The sequence below is a fragment of the Canis lupus genome, chromosome 10 (genome assembly GCF_048164855.1).
Source record: "Canis lupus baileyi chromosome 10, mCanLup2.hap1, whole genome shotgun sequence".
Taxonomy (NCBI): Eukaryota; Metazoa; Chordata; class Mammalia; order Carnivora; family Canidae; genus Canis; species Canis lupus.
This window is the reverse complement of record NC_132847.1, coordinates 21,082,618-21,099,187: the sequence shown is the minus strand read 5'-3', so window position 1 is coordinate 21,099,187 and position 16,570 is coordinate 21,082,618. Positions and strand designations below refer to the sequence as shown.

Below are 16,570 nucleotides of genomic sequence, written 5' to 3'. Positions count from 1 at the left end.
AGAAACCTGTTTGTTTATACATCTCTTACATCTACTGTTCCTGTTACTTAGGATGATCTTTTATTCTTAGTTGTCTTGGCAAAATCCTAATCATCTACAAGACTCAGTTCCATGTTCTTGCATGGGAGAACTCCATGATTTTCTCCTGGGAAGGGGTAAGGTACACATCTCTGCATTCCCACAGTATTCCATATATATGCTTGTGACCATGCATTAGACTGCATTCTAATGGTTTCTTCAGATGTCCACTTCTCCCATCAGGGTATAACCTGCCTTGAAAATGGGAACCATCATCATTTTACCTTCCAAGCTTATTGCCTATCAAGGAAAGTAAGAGTGTCTTTTTTTCTATCAGATTGTTTAGGTTCCTGTGTTACTTTGGGCACATTGTATAACCTTCCTACTTCTCTTTTGATAATTAACCTATAGATTTGTCAAAGGATTAAATGAGAGATTTTATATAGAAGGTTCTGCCTAGTGTTTGGGGCTGTGAAAACCATTCATTATGTCAGCAGCTTCTATTCCTATTGTAAAACTTGGTCTTTATTGTTGCATATAAAATAGCTTTCCTATTTATCTGTTTCATACATTAATGTAAAATGTGTTTACCAAAATGTTTAAGTATATTAATACATTGAAAAACAAGCTAAAGAATTACAACAAAGGGAAAAAGAAAATCAATCTGGTTTGAAGTTAGGACAACCAGTGTTCAGCCTACTATTGCTCCTACCCCCACCCAGTTTTTTTTTTTTTTTTTGTAGTGTTTATTCACAGTAGCTCACTTCAAACAAGGCATTTTCATTGTCCAACCTTAAAAGATAAAGTGGTTATTAAATGCATATGAAAGTAATTGAAGTTGCTTTACTGTACACAACAAGTGGCTAGAATCCAGTTAAATGATGACAGGGCTGTCTAGCCAAAACTGATGACTGGTTTTGGAATTAACTGATTTGGAGGTCTTTTTTCTGTCAGTAGCTAGCAAGGCCAGTAGGTTAGTCCATATGTCTTAAGACGTGGATCACAAAGTAGTCCCCAGGATAGAGGAAGAAAATAGAGTTTATATTTATATGTAGTATTATCTTATCCTTTTAAATTTCTGGGAATGAGGTGCATGGGGGGCTCAGGTGGTTGGGTGTCTGCCTTTGTTTCAGGTCATGATCTTGTGGTCCTGGGAATGAGCCCCCACATCGGGTTCCCTGCTCTGCAGGGAGCCTTCTCCCTCTCTCCTATGCCCATGCCCTCTTTTACTCTCTTCCTCTTTTTTTTTTCTTTTAAAGATTTTATTTATTTGTTCATGAGAGATAGAGAGAGAGAGAGAGAGAGAGGCAGAAACACAAGCCAAGGGAGAATCAGTCTCCCTGCAAGGAACATGATGTGGGACTCAATCCTGGATCTCAAGGTCATGCCCTGGGCCAAAGTCAGACGTTCAACCACTGAGCCACCGAGGCATCCCAGCTGTCTTCCTTTTAAATAAATAAATAAAATCTTTAAAAAATAAAAAATTAAATTTCTGGGGATTTGTGTGTATTTCATAATGAACTCAAAATATTTTTGCTAGGAATACATATGTTAGTTTATAAATAATATGTTAGAAATGTATCTCAAAATTTTTTTATTTTAAAAAGTTTCAAGATCAGGTTGTTTTTAAATTTCTTCTTCATTTGGCACCAGTTAGTCCTTTTAGCTTTCTGGCCTCATTATCCCTTCATTTTTTCTCTCCCCCCTGGGAGGTTCTTAGAGACTTCTTTACCTAAGGTAATTCTGTCCTTTAACAAATCATTTTGAATTTTAATATTTGCTCCTTTTATTCAGAATGGTCTACTATGTCCTCCTGACAAGTCCTGCTCAGTTCCCAAGACATCATTTATTGATCTCTTTGGAGAGAAGTCTTTCTTAACATTTTCTATTCATAGAGTGCACTTCTCATTGGACCCATAGGGTGTTATATTTACATGCAGTGTGCTCATATAATTCCTCTGTTCCAAAGATAACAGAAAACAAAATGAATAACTTTAAGAATTTCTCAAATGTCTGTTTTTTACATAAAGCTGATTGCTCTGTTTTAAATAGTCTATAGTGGTAAACGTTTTTCAAATGTAATGATTCAAATTTTTAATGTTGATATTTATGTGAAGTTAAACGGTAAAATTAAGGCAGGACGAATAGGGAGGAAGTATCTTGGTTTCACTGAATTCAAGCATCAAGTATGACTTTATTTAACTTGAAATCGATCTCCAAAATATCAAAACATTTTCACTCACTTTTTTGGAAACATTATTGACCCACATATAAACAAGGACATTCTTTAAAGGTTTGAAAACTCTTGTTGGTATTTGGGTACTTCATTTATGAAATTAGAGTCTTTTTTATTCATTTTCCATTTCTTCTGTATTTTTGAATAATGAAGTATATGTATGTAGTGTGTGTTAACTTCCTCTTGATCCCATATTCCAGAGTAGACTACAGAATAATTTTTTCTCTCTTGTTCCCTATATTGCTTAGGGTGCTTTTTATATTCTTAGGTACAGCATAAGCTACTGGCCTTGTTTTTCTCTTTGTCCATCATAGCGCTTTCATATGAATGGAGCCATTGGACTCTTCCCAAAAAGACACCTAGAAAGAGGATTTCATGGCAACCTCATGCATCGTGGTTTTAAATTTAGAGGGCTTCCTTTTGCTCACCTTTCTTTACATATATATTTTTTTCTACCCAGTCCATTGTTCTAGGGAAATATAGCAGATGGTAGGCATGGTATGATACTCTAGAAGGTACTGTATGATTTTAGACATACAAATTATAATGGAGCAGCTCTTGCTCATTTGCTCCCTCTCTGATTGCACCTTACATTCCCTGCTTTTCTGCAGTGCTCATTGTTTTGTTTGGATTCAGAGCATATTTAGCAAGATTAAGACGTAATTGTCAGTACAACTGATTATTAGGACCAGATCATTTAACCGCCTTTTTGTTGGTGCACTGAATAGTGGGTATATTCTTCTACTTTCCCATGCATGTGACATCTTAAGTTTTTTAGCAGAATGTGTTTGGCTTTGTAGAGTCTGTGCATGTTTTTTTTTTTTCTTTTTTAATATTTTGTTTATTCATGAGAGACACACAGAGAGAGGCAGAGACATAGGCAGAGAGAAGCAGGCTCCATGCAGGGAGACCTTTGTGAGACTCAGCCCCAGGACTCCAGGATCCCACCCTGAGCCCAAGGCAGGTGCTCAACCACTGAGCCACCCAGGCATCCCTGTGTGTATTTTATATATATATATATATATTTTTTTTTTTTTAAGATTTTGTTTATTTATTCATGAGCGAGAGAGACACAGAGAGAGGCAGAGTCATAGGCAGAGGAGAAGCAGGCTCCCTGCGGGGACTCCATCCCAGGATCAAGCCCTGAGCTGAAGGCAGACACTCAACTGCTAAGCCATTCAGGTGCCCCTGTGCGTGTCTTACTGATCAAGCCATTCCTGTGGTAAGAACTAGGATCCTGCCCCCTGACAAGTTCATTAGAAATTATAGGACTTTGGTCTAAACATGTGATTGCTGAAATTTCCTCTTTAGTCTGTTCATGCTGCTGTAACAAAATACTACAGACTGAGTGGTTCATAAATAACACATATTTATTTCTTAAAATTCTAGAGGCTGGAATTTTAAGACGAGAGTTCAGACATGTTTGGGTTCTGCTGAAGGCTCTCTGAGCTTACAGACTGCTGACCACTCATTGTCAGCTCACATTATGGAAATGGCTGTGGAGTTTTGGGAGGCCTCTTTTATAAGTGTACTTGTATACTAGAGCCATACTACCTTATACTAGAGCTCTGGACAGTGTATTCTCTATGATGCTCTGAATCTTAATTACAGAAGAGGACTTTTCTCTCTTATTCATGAGTATCTAACCTTTCCCAGGAAATTTCTGCGTCCCATTTGCCTTCTAGGAAGTAATAAAGAATTCTTTTTTTTTTTTTTTTTTTAAGATTTTTTTTTTTTATTGGTGTTCAATTTACTAACATACAGAATAACACCCAGTGCCCGTCACCCATTCACTCCCACCCCCCGCCCTCCTCCCCTTCTACCACCCCTAGTTTGTTTCCCAGAGTTAGCAGTCTTTATGTTCTGTCTCCCTTTCTGATATTTCCCACACATTTCTTCTCCCTTCCCTTATTTTCCCTTTCACTATTATTTATATTCCCCAAATGAATGAGAACATATAATGTTTGTCCTTCTCCGACTGACTTACTTCACTCAGCATAATACCCTCCAGTTCCATCCACGTTGAAGCAAATGGTGGGTATTTGTCATTTCTAATAGCTGAGTAATATTCCATTGTATACATAAACCACATCTTCTTTATCCATTCATCTTTCGTTGGACACCGAGGCTCCTTCCACAGTTTGGCTATCGTGGCCATTGCTGCTAGAAACATCGGGGTGCAGGTGTCCCGGCGTTTCATTGCATTTGTATCTTTGGGGTAAATCCCCAACAGTGCAATTGCTGGGTCGTAGGGCAGGTCTATTTTTAACTGTTTGAGGAACCTCCACACGGTTTTCCAGAGTGGCTGCACCAGTTCACATTCCCACCAACAGTGTAAGAGGGTTCCCTTTTCTCCACATCCTCTCCAACATTTGTTGTTTCCTGCCTTGTTAATTTTTCCCATTCTCACTGGTGTGAGGTGGTATCTCATTGTGGTTTTGATTTGTATTTCCCTGATGGCAAGTGATGCAGAGCATTTTCTCATGTGCATGTTGGCCATGTCTATGTCTTCTTCTGTGAGATTTCTGTTCATGTCTTTTGCCCATTTCATGATTGGATTGTTTGTTTCTTTGGTGTTGAGTTTAATAAGTTCTTTATAGATCTTGGAAACTAGCCCTTTATCTGATATGTCATTTGCAAATATCTTCTCCCATTCTGTAGGTTGTCTTTGAGTTTTGTTGACTGTATCCTTTGCTGTGCAAAAGCTTCTTATCTTGATGAAGTCCCAATAGTTCATTTCTGCTTTTGTTTCTTTTGCCTTCGTGGATGTATCTTGCAAGAAGTTACTATGGCCGAGTTCAAAAAGGGTGTTGCCTGTGTTCTTCTCTAGGATTTTGATGGAATCTTGTCTCACATTTAGATCTTTCATCCATTTTGAGTTTATCTTTGTGTATGGTGAAAGAGAGTGGTCTAGTTTCATTCTTCTGCATGTGGATGTCCAATTTTCCCAGCACCATCTATTGAAGATACTGTCTTTCTTCCAATGGATAGTCTTTCCTCCTTTATCGAATATTAGTTGCCCATAAAGTTCAGGGTCCACTTCTGGATTCTCCATTCTGTTCCACTGATCTATGTGTCTGTTTTTGTGCCAGTACCACACTGTCTTGATGACCACAGCTTTGTAGTACAACCTGAAATCTGGCATTGTGATGCCCCCAGATATGGTTTTCTTTTTTAAAATTCCCCTGGCTATTTGGGGTCTTTTCTGATTCCACACAAATCTTAAAATAATTTGTTCTAACTCTCTGAAGAAAGTCCATGGTATTTTGATAGGGATTGCATTAAATGTGTAAATTGCCCTGGGTAACATTGACATTTTCACAATATTAATTCTGCCAATCCATGAGCATGGAATATTTTTCCATCTCTTTGTGTCTTCCTCAATTTCTTTCAGAAGTGTTCTATAGTTTTGAGGGTATAGATCCTTTACATCTTTGGTTAGGTTTATTCCTAGGTATCTTATGCTTTTGGGTGCAATTGTAAATGGGATTGACTCCTTAATTTCTCTTTCTTCAGTCTCATTGTTAGTGTATAGAAATGCCACTGACTTCTGGGCATTGATTTTGTATCCTGCCACGCTACCAAATTGCTGTATGAGTTCTAGCAATCTTGGGGTGGAGACTTTTGGGTTTTCTATGTAGAGTATCATGTCATCGGCGAAGAGGGAGAGTTTGACTTCTTCTTTGCCAATTTGAATGCCTTTAATGTCTTTTTGTTGTCTGATTGCTGAGGCTAGGACTTCCAGTACTATGTTGAATAGCAGTGGTGAGAGTGGACATCCCTGTCTTGTTCCTGATCTTAGGGGAAAGGCTCCTAGTGCTTCCCCATTGAGAATGATATTTGCTGTGGGCTTTTCATAGATGGCTTTTAAGATGTCGAGGAATGTTCCCTCTATCCCTACACTCTGAAGAGTTTTGATCAGGAATGGATGCTGTATTTTGTCAAATGCTTTCTCTGCATCCAATGAGAGGATCATATGGTTCTTGGTTTTTCTCTTGCTGATATGATGAATCACATTGATTGTTTTACGGGTGTTGAACCAGCCTTGTGTCCCAGGGATAAATCCTACTTGGTCATGGTGAATAATTTTCTTAATGTACTGTTGGATCCTATTGGCCAGTATCTTGTTGAGAATTTTTGCATCCATGTTCATCAGGGATATTGGTCTGTAATTCTCCTTTTTGGCGGGGTCTTTGTCTGGCTTTGGAATTAAGGTGATGCTGGCTTCATAGAATGAATTTGGAAGTACTCCATCTCTTTCTATCTTTCCAAACAGCTTTAGGAGAATAGGTATGATTTCTTCTTTAAACGTTTGATAAAATTCTCCTGGGAAGCCATCTGGCCCTGGACTCTTGTGTCTTGGGAGGTTTTTGATGACTGCTTCAATTTCCTCCCTGGTTATTGGCCTGTTCAGGTTTTCTATGTCTTCCTGTTCCAGTTTTGGTAGTTTGTGGCTTTCCAGGAATGCGTCCATTTCTTCTAGATTGCCTAATTTATTGGCGTATAGCTGTTCATAATCTGTTTTTAAAATCGTTTGTATTTCCTTGGTGTTGGTAGTGATCTCTCCTTTCTCATTCATGATTTTATTAATTTGAGTCTTCTCTCTCTTCTTTTTAATAAGGCTGGCTAATGGTTTATCTATCTTATTAATTCTTTCAAAGAACCAACTCCTGGTTCTGTTGATCTGTTCCACAGTTCTTCTGGTCTCGATTTCGTTGAGTTCTGCTCGAATCTTTATTAGCTCCCTTCTTCTCTTGGGTGTAGGATCTATTTGCTGTTTTTTCTCTAGCTCCTTTATGTGTAAGGTTAGCTTTTGTATTTGAGTTCTTTCCAGTTTTTGAATGGATGCTTGTATTGCGATGTATTTCCCCCTTAGGACTGCTTTTGCTGCATCCCAAAGATTTTGAACGGTTGTATCTTCATCCTCATTAGTTTCCATGAATCTTTTTAATTCTTCCTTAATTTCCTGGTTGACCCTTTTATCTTTTAGCAGGATGGTCCTTAACCTCCATGTGTTTGAGGTCCTTCCAAACTTCTTGTTGTGATTTAGTTCTAATTTCAAGGCATTATGGTCCGAGAATATGCAGGGGACAATCCCAATCTTTTGGTATCGGTTCAGACCCGATTTGTGACCCAATATGTGGTCTATTCTGGAGAAAGTTCCATGTGCGCTTGAGAAGAATGTGTATTCAGTTGAGTTTGGATGTAAAGTACTGTAGATATCTGTGAAATCCATCTGGTCCAGTGTATCATTTAAAGCTCTCGTTTCTTTGGAGATGTTTTGCTTAGAAGACCTATCGAGTATAGAAAGAGCTAGATTGAAGTCACCAAGTATAAGTGTATTATTATCTAAGTATTTCTTCACTTTGGTTAATAATTGATTTATATATTTGGCAGCTCCCACATTTGGAGCATATATATTGAGGATTGTTAAGTCCTCTTGTTGAATAGATCCTTTAAGTATGATATAGTGTCCCTCTTCATCTCTCACTACAGTCTTTGGGGTAAATTTTAGTTTATCTGATATAAGGATGGCTACCCCTGCTTTCTTTTGAGGACCATTCGAATGGTAAATGGTTCTCCAACCTTTTATTTTCAGGCTGTAGGTGTCCTTCTGTCTAAAATGAGTCTCTTGTAGACAGCAAATAGATGGGTCCTGCTTTTTTATCCAGTCTGAAACCCTGCGCCTTTTGATGGGGTCATTAAGCCCGTTCACATTCAGAGTTACTATTGAGAGATATGAGTTTAGTGTCATCATGATATCTATTCAGTCTTTGTTTTTGTGGACTGTTCCACTGAACTTCTTCTTAAAGGGGAATTTTAAGAGGCCCCCTTAAAATTTCTTGCAGAGCTGGTTTGGAGGTCACATATTCTTTTAGTTGCTGCCTGTCTTGGAAGCTCTTTATCTCTCCTTCCATTTTGAATGAGAGCCTTGCTGGATAAAGTATTCTTGGTTGCATGTTCTTTTCATTTAGGACCCTGAATATATCCTGCCAGCCCTTTCTGGCCTGCCAGGTCTCTGTGGAGAGGTCTGCTGTTACCCTAATACTCCTCCCCATAAAAGTCAGGGATTTCTTGTCTCTTGCTGCTTTAAGGATCTTCTCTTTATCTTTGGAATTTGCAAGCTTCACAATTAAATGTCGAGGTGTTGAACGGTTTTTATTGATTTTAGGGGGGGATCTCTCTATTTCCTGGATCTGAATGCCTGTTTCCCTTCCCAGATTAGGAAAGTTTTCAGCTAGAATTTGTTCAAATACATATTCTGGCCCTCTGTCCCTTTCGGCGCCCTCGGGAACCCCAATTAAACGTAGGTTTTTCTTCCTCAGGCTGTCGTTTATTTCCCTTAATCTATCTTCATGGTCTTTTAATTGTTTGTCTCTTTTTTCCTCAGTTTCCCTCTTTGCTGTCAACTTGTCTTCTAGGTCACTCACTCGTTCTTCCACCTCGTTAACCCTCGTCGTTAGGACTTCTAGTTTGGATTGCATCTCATTCAATTGGTTTTTAATTTCTGCCTGATTAGCTCTAAATTCTGCAGTCATGAAGTCTCTTGAGTCCTTTATACTTTTTTCTAGAGCCACCAGTAGGTGTATAATAGTGCTTCTGAATTGGCTTTCTGACATTGAATTGTAATCCAGATTTTGTAACTCTGTGGGAGAGAGGACTGTTTCTGATTCTTTCTTTTGAGGTGAGGTTTTCCTTCTAGTCATTTTGCTCAGTGCAGAGTGGCCAAAAGCAAGTTGTATTGGGAAAAAGAGAAAAAGAGAGGAGAGAAAGAAGGAAAGAAAAGAGAAAGAGAAAAAAAAAGGGAAGAAAAAGAAAAAAAAACGAAAAAAAAAAAAAAGAAGAAAAAGAGAAAGAAAAAGAAAGAAAAAAAGGGGGTGGGGGAAGGAAACAATCAAAAAGCAAAACAAAACAAAAACAAAAACAAAAACAAACAAACAAAAAAAGAACCACCGGGGAGTATCTTCTGATTCTGTGTTCTTTAAGTCCCTTGGCTTCTCCTGGAAGTTGTCAGTCTAGCTGGTGTTCTGGGGGAGGGGTCTGTTGTGCTGATTTTCAGGTGTTAGCAGTTGGGGGAGCTGCTGTGCCCCTGCCTGGTGCAGGGCTCAGTAGGGGTTGTTTACCCCGTGAGGCCGCAGGAGGAACAGCCCCAGTGGCGGGGCAGCTCTGGAAACCTGGATTCAGCCCCCGCAGTAACTCCAGAGCTCTCCGTCTGCAGGGCCTGGAGGCTCCGGGGCGGGGCCGCTGATCTGCTCAGCTGGGGCAGGAGCGTCCTTGCTGTCCTGGGCCCTCCCGGCCTCTGCCTGTCCCGGGGGAGGCGGGATCCTGGGCTGTGTCCCGGCGCCCTGTGCTCCGGAGCCTGCGCTGGTGGATTCGCGCTCCCAGGCCGCGCAACCCCCTCCGCGGAGCTGCGGCCCAAGCCCCTCCGAGCTGCTCCTGGAACCGCGCAGGCCCCTCTGCACGGAGCCTCTTCCTCTGCCCGAGCCCGGCCGAGCTGCTCCCGGGGCCCCGCAGCCCCCTCCGCGGAGCCGCCGCCCGAGCTCCTTCAGTTGCTCCGGGTCCCGCCGGGTCCCGCCGTGCGCGCTGCAGCCCTTAGGGAGCTCGGCGCACTCTCCTGGGCGCGCAGTTGCTGTTACTGTCCCCGGGAGCCCGAGGGCATCCCCGCCCTCCTGGGTCCTGCTCCACCTCCCTGCGAGCCCCTTTCCGCCTGGGAAGGTCGGTGCAGCTCCTGCGTCTCCGGGACGGGGCTCTCCTGTCCTGGGGACACTCGCCCCGGCCTCAGCCCGGCTCCTCGCGGGGCCCCTCCCCCTTGGAGGCCTTTGTTCCTTTATTTCTTTTTCCCCGTCTTCCTACCTTGATAGATGCGCGAACTCTTCTCACTGTAGCATTCCAGCTGGTCTCTCTTTAAATCTCAGGCCGAATTCATAGATTTTCAGGATAATTTGAAGGTTTTCTAGGTAGTTTGGTGGAGACAGGTGATTTGGGGACCCTACTCTTCCGCCATCTTGCTCCTCCCCGTAATAAAGAATTCTTGATAGGAAGTTCTTGTACCTACTTACAGGATCCTGAGTCCACAAAAAGAGAAAAAGCAAAGGGGTGATAATATATAATCAAGCTAAGGTCAAATGCTTGCCTGGAGCAGATTTTTTTTTTTAATTGTGAAAAAAAATGCTCATTGTAGAAATGTAAAAACAAAGGAGAACATTAAGAAAGAAATTTGCTGTCATCCTCAATCCAGAGGTAGCTGCTGTTGCTAGCAACTTTTAAAAGTATCTTGATTAATTCACATCTTCTAATTTAGATAATGTTGAATATTTACATATCCTACATTTCTACTTCTCAGGCAACTAAATTTTTCGCCAAACATTATTTTTTTAGTAATATTTTACTGTTTTTTAGTAAAATTTAGCAATATTTTACTATTTTACTAATATTTTTAACAGCAATATTACATTATTTGAGTGTAACAATATTCTCATGTAGCTTCTGCTTTTTTTCCTGTTGGAGACAACTCATGAATAAATGGACTCTGATTATTTTAGGATTTATTTGTGAAAGTTAAATTCCTAGATTAAGGATATAAAATTATTTTTAAGGCTCTGCATTAGTATTGCAACTTAGTCATTTTAAGGACGTCTGGGTAGCTCAGGTGTTTAGCGCCTCCCTTCAGCCCAGAGCGTGATCCTGGAGTCCCAGGATCAAGTCCCACTTCGGGCTCCCTGCATGGAGCCTGCTTCTCCCTCTGGCTATGTCTCTGCCCCCCCCCCCCCCTCTCTCTCTCTCTCTCTGTCTCTCATGAATAAATAAATAAAATCATTAAAAAAAAAGAAATTGTCTTTATCATTCACTTTTTATGAACTTCAATAGTGTTGGGAGCTCAAGGAGGGCAGGGCATGCTGTTTTATTGGCCTGGGGTACCTCTTCCTCTCTTAAAGGTGACACTAATTCTTATGGACCTGCCCAGGGAACCAGAATTGGAAACATTTTTTAACATACTTGAAGCACTTTATACAATAGTTGCTAAAGAAAGCTCTTTTGAAGATTTTTTTGAAGCATCTCTGTTATTAATGTATACCAGTGGTCCAAGGTAACGATTTTTAAGAGCATTCCAATTGGAAGAGATAATAAGTACTGAGACATAGCAAACAGATAAATGCTGATTGTTCTTGCCATTTTGTTTGATTTGTTACCTGTTCAGAAAACTGTGCTGATTCAGCATTTGGCTTTTATTGTACTAGAAAATGTAGTATTTAAAATTAGAGAAGTGATTTCAAGTTGATCTCAGATATATTCTGGGAATCTATAGATGGAGACAGTATTCTCAGTAGTTTCATTTTTTAAATAAGATTTGTTTTTTCAGTTATGTTTATATAGTGCTCTATTGTAATTATTGGGTAGACCTCATATTTTGAAGAAAATAATACTATTTTAAAACTTCACATTAGGTTTGCATATGGTAGGTAGCACACTTGACTGATTACATGTAGAGTGTATTCTTTATTTACCTATATGTGTATGTGAGTGAATGAGTGAAAAATACTTTCTGTGACTGTTTAGTGTAGGGGAAAGTGGAAGCATGGTGTGCCTTTTTATTGTTCCTTCGGTTTCACTGATTCTAATTATAGAAGCTTACATCACCTAAGTTGATGATGAAGGCTTCCCTCTCCTTTGCTTTTTCTTCCTCAATCACTCCCTAAGGAAGGGTCATATTTCATAGTGCTGATGTGTCCTGCTGGTAGCTGTAGCAGGATTTTCATCACCATGGTGCTGACCATTTAGTGGACATGTATGATAGTGTGCTGAAGCACACTCTTTCTTACAGAAGAACAGGAGGAGAATATTGATACTCTGGCTTCCCTTTTTTCAGAAAGGCTGAGCAATAGATAGAATGCAGTTTAAAAGCAAGAATTCCTGAGGGGCACCAGTAATTAGAATTAACCGTGTCTGATAACTTAATGAAGATTCATTTCAAATGTTCAAGTTAAGCAAGGGGTGATGAAGAGATGGGAAAGCTTGCTATGATCCTTTCAAAGGGCTTGTATGTTACCTCTCTGACATTTCAGTAAAGGGTCATTCATTCTCCAAGAGGATTAAAGTGTTTTTACTGTATATATCAGCACATTTAGCATTTTGTATTTTAAAGACTAAATACTTAAAACTAAAATGCAGAAATGAGTGGCCTGTTTATGTTGTTTTGTGAAACTACATAATTTTTCTTTTGTTCTTCACCTGCTTTTGAGTTTGGTTTCTCTAAGTTGTGATTATAGTATTTAATTGTGTAGATGAAGAATAAACAGTAACACTCTGCCTGAGATTACTATAAATTTGGTTTTTATTATTGTTGGTTGGTTGTTTTTATAATGTCTAGAATGTATATCCTCTGATAAGTTACCTTTATCCTGAATGACCTTTATTTCCCTCCTTTTCAGTGTTTTGGCTTATTAAGTAAAAACTCTATTTATAGTTTAATAACTATCAAACCTCATTTATGGCTTTCTGTGCATTATCTCAGATGTTTTGGGTTTTATTTTTGTTGAGAGATTGTTTATACAGTTAACATAAATTTTAATTATTAACTACACAGCATTACCTTTTTATAAAAAATATTTTGTAATGGTTTGAAGCTTTGCAGAGCCAACATATGTGGATTGCTTTATTTTATGAAGCCAAAGATTTCATCTTATGTGGCCTAGCATCATGGTGTTTCATATGCAGGGGAAATGTACTCTTAAATGGCTATCCTGTGGTGATGGTTCCTAGATAATGTGTAGATCAGGGCACTCTCCCTTGCTGTGATTACTTCATTTGAATTGGTAAGTTAATGGAATGAGATCACAGTAAAATTCTAAAAATGATAGAAGTGAAAAAGTGCTTATTCACCTAATCATATTTTTAGTTATTCGACAAATTACTATTCTCTTCAAAATATGTTAATTCTTTCATTAATTAGAAGCCTATGTCTTTTTTTTTTTTTTTTTTTTAAGAAATCATGTGGTCCAGCATATCCTCAGAATGCTGGTGGATTCATAGGCTGAATGTAGGATTTGACCCGTGTTTCTTTCATGGTATTGTTGACACAGGGGGATTCTGCATGCAATGTTCACCATACAGTTCCCCAGAATGACAGATACTATGAGATGATTGGTAGAACAAGGAAAAGGATGATGTCATCTTCACTTAACAGTGCACACTAAAAGAAAAGAGAGTTGTTCTTTTACTGAGTTCGTATTTACTACAGTAGTTTCCAACATATGGCATTTAGTGGATTGAATTTCACATACAGGGCAGCAGTTTCTTAAAGCAGCTAAGAGATGGCTCTCCCTTGCTCAGCTTGAGGCCCTCCTTTGTGTGCAATCAGCATGATTTATTATAAAATGGGAGGGAAATGACCATTATGATTTTGTTTTTGATTTGGTTGTAGTTTATCCTGTTGGTACCATACGTGGATGTAATTATTATCTGCCATTGAAACTGAAATACTCTTGAGTCATGTTACTAATGTATAAAAGACTTGTCTTAAAAATTATCTTTAAGAATTGTTTGGCTTCATTTACATAGAATATCTGCTATCATTTTTATATTTAAAAAAAAATGAATGATTGCAATTAGACTTAATTTGTTCTTGAATGCTTACCATCGAGTTGAAACTCCAACCCATTGTAGTTTATTTAAAATAATTAAATTGAAAAAAATACATTGGTGTCTGAAAATCAACCTATATATGTTTTCCATGATTTATGTTTGGAAAGCTAGTCATGCTTATTTGTATTTTTGAGACTTAATTTTACATTTAAATGAAATTTTTTTTGCGTGTATTCTTTTGAAGTTTTTGCCAAAAATATAATTCTTAGATCTTATGGAAACCTAAGTTCATAAATGATCATGTATTTTGAAAACATGACTTGTTTTTGTCCAGAATAATATTTAGCTTTACTGAAGTTAACTGTAGTTTTATTAGTAAATTATGCTGCCATAATTCAGATTGTCAGCATACTGTTTTTCAGAAAGTGAGTCATACTTTGCCCAGAGGTGTATTGAAGAACTCTTCTTTTTTTTGGCTGGGGCTAATGACAAGATGTTTCTTTGACAGTGGAATTTTTTCTAATAACACCCATCTTTCAGGTAATAATTTCCCCTCCGAAGTTGCATATCTCTTGTCCTCAAAATAATGTTAAGTGAATGAAGCAAAATAGTTATGTTACTCTGCCTTGTTCTCTGATTGTGACTCTCATAATTTTGCTGTCTGGAGACATACTAAGCATTTTATCATTGGAAGCTATGTATTTTTTGGCCATTGGGAGGCACCGTTACAACCTTAAGTGCAAACTCTTGATGGGAGTATCTGCAATAGATTCCTTGTGGCAGATGTGTGAAGAATAAGGGTCAATACTAGAAGACTTGTGTTTTTAGATTGAACTGGGTGTGGCAAAATTTAATTTTTCTCTGGAATTTTTATAGAAAAATGATTGCTTTTTAGAACCAAGCTCAATTTTTAAATCAAGTGTAATAATTTTCATTTCTAATTCCTTTTAAGTTTTACTGGCATCCTGTGTCTTTCTAGGAATTGAGCGTCAGAGTGCAGGAAAATACCATGTTGCATAGGTTATTCTTCCTCAGAGGAGTTGGTACAGGCTGCATGCAGGTCGGCTATTATGCCTGGTGATGTTTTTCAGCTTTCCTTTGCAAAATGAAATTCTATTGTTTCAAATTAAATATACTATTTACATAAAAATCTTAGTAGCAGTTTTGATATTTTTAATGTTAATTTAAAGTATCCTGAAGGTTGTACCTTTTCAGAACAGTTATTTGATAAATAGGAAGTTTTGCAAGCAGAAACCCCTGAATTAGTAGTGTTACAAACACATATATGATGTCTGAGAAGAAGGCTGCCTTATGTATTTGTAATGCAAGTGTCTTACCAGAGCTAATTATTTTCCCTTGGGAGGACAATACTGTGTTAAATTTGAATAATAATAGGAAATATAGCTTCCCAAATAAAGCTCAGTATTAGTGCACAGAATAAAAAATCAAGATGGATTTTTAAAAACTGAAATAGAGAGGTGCTCTAAGCCATTTTTTTTCTTAAAGAATTTAGCTTGCTGACATGTCTCATGGAAGGGAGTATGTGTGCGTGTGTGTGTGTGTGTGTGTGTGTGTGTGTGTGTGCAGTAAATTGCTTTTTGGGCTACATCTGCAGATACAGTAGCCAATTGATCTAATGCAGTTTCTGAAGGCTTTCTATACAGGTGATGTCATCCTTTTAGCTCTATTCTCCTCCCACTCTCTTTCCTTCTTATTAGATATTTCATCTTACTGCAGAGCATGGAATCAATAGGAGCTTCTCCTTAGGGAGCTGCTGTGAAACTGGCAAGGACAGTAGGAATTAAGACACTAACATATAGTCTTGTTTTATAGAAGATGTAGTGTTTTTGTATCACCATCTATAAATTTTCAACCAGAAAAGCCAGACTTAGATCAACATTACTGTCTTACTGATGCATTGAACAGGAAGCATTACTGCAGAGCTGTAAATAGTGCATGTGGAAAGAGAAAATTTTAATTTTGGAGATTTTCAGGCATTTCTCCAGGACAGACCTGTTAGAGCATATATATCTTCCAACTACCATCGGTTCATTTTTTTTTTTTTTAACCTTTGGTGATTAAGAAGATGAAGAAACTTTCATTTTAAGGATACAGTGTTCTGGTTTGCTTCTGATGCAGAAGAATTACTGCAGTGCTTGCTCTACAGAATGAAATAAGTTGAAGAAGAGACAAAGCTGCATTACAGAGAGGAAAGGTTTCTCAGATCCAGGAACACAGATTTGGTGCATGTTGCCTTATTTACTTTGACTGATACTGTATTAACTGTTATGTTACCACTGTGCATGTCTGTGCCAGGTGCCTGAGGAAGCATGTATATGTCTGTATATACTGAGCCAGAAATGTAAACATCTTGATTTACTGTGATTTGCCTGTTAAAAGTGAATGTTGTGATGAAAACTGTTGCAGTTATTTAGAACAATACTCTGAGCTACTGAAAGCTCCTGATTTCAGTTTGAAAGGGATTTGGAGAAGCTGCCTTTATATAACACTGCAAATGGCGTATGATATGTAAAAAAGAAACTTAACAGAATTTTGTCAACATACTCATCCGTGTGGCTCTGGTTTGAAAAGGAAACTACCCTTTCCAGCCCAGGAAATGGCTTTTCTTGTTCGGTGTTATGCCAATTGTCTTCAGCCATGGGCCTCCAAAGTAAGTAATGTTTATTATTTCCTTGGAGATGGGTATAGTTATTAAATTTAAATTCTACTACT

The 16,570-nt window shown here is 38.4% G+C and overlaps 1 protein-coding gene across 10 annotated transcripts in view; it reads left to right on the top strand.

Moving 5' to 3' along the window:
• The window catches only part of RAPGEF6 (Rap guanine nucleotide exchange factor 6), a 197,297-nt gene that overhangs the window by 77,979 nt on the left and 102,748 nt on the right, over positions 1-16,570 (top strand). The window contains exon 1 of one of the 10 annotated variants that reach the window (XM_072840900.1): positions 15,578-16,508. The exons of the other annotated variants lie outside the window; for them this stretch is intronic. Within the exon in view, the coding sequence (XP_072697001.1) occupies positions 16,455-16,508 (54 nt within the window). The 5' untranslated portion in view covers positions 15,578-16,454. Of the gene's footprint in view, positions 1-15,577; positions 16,509-16,570 lie in introns of those variants that run through there. 10 annotated transcript variants of the gene reach the window in all.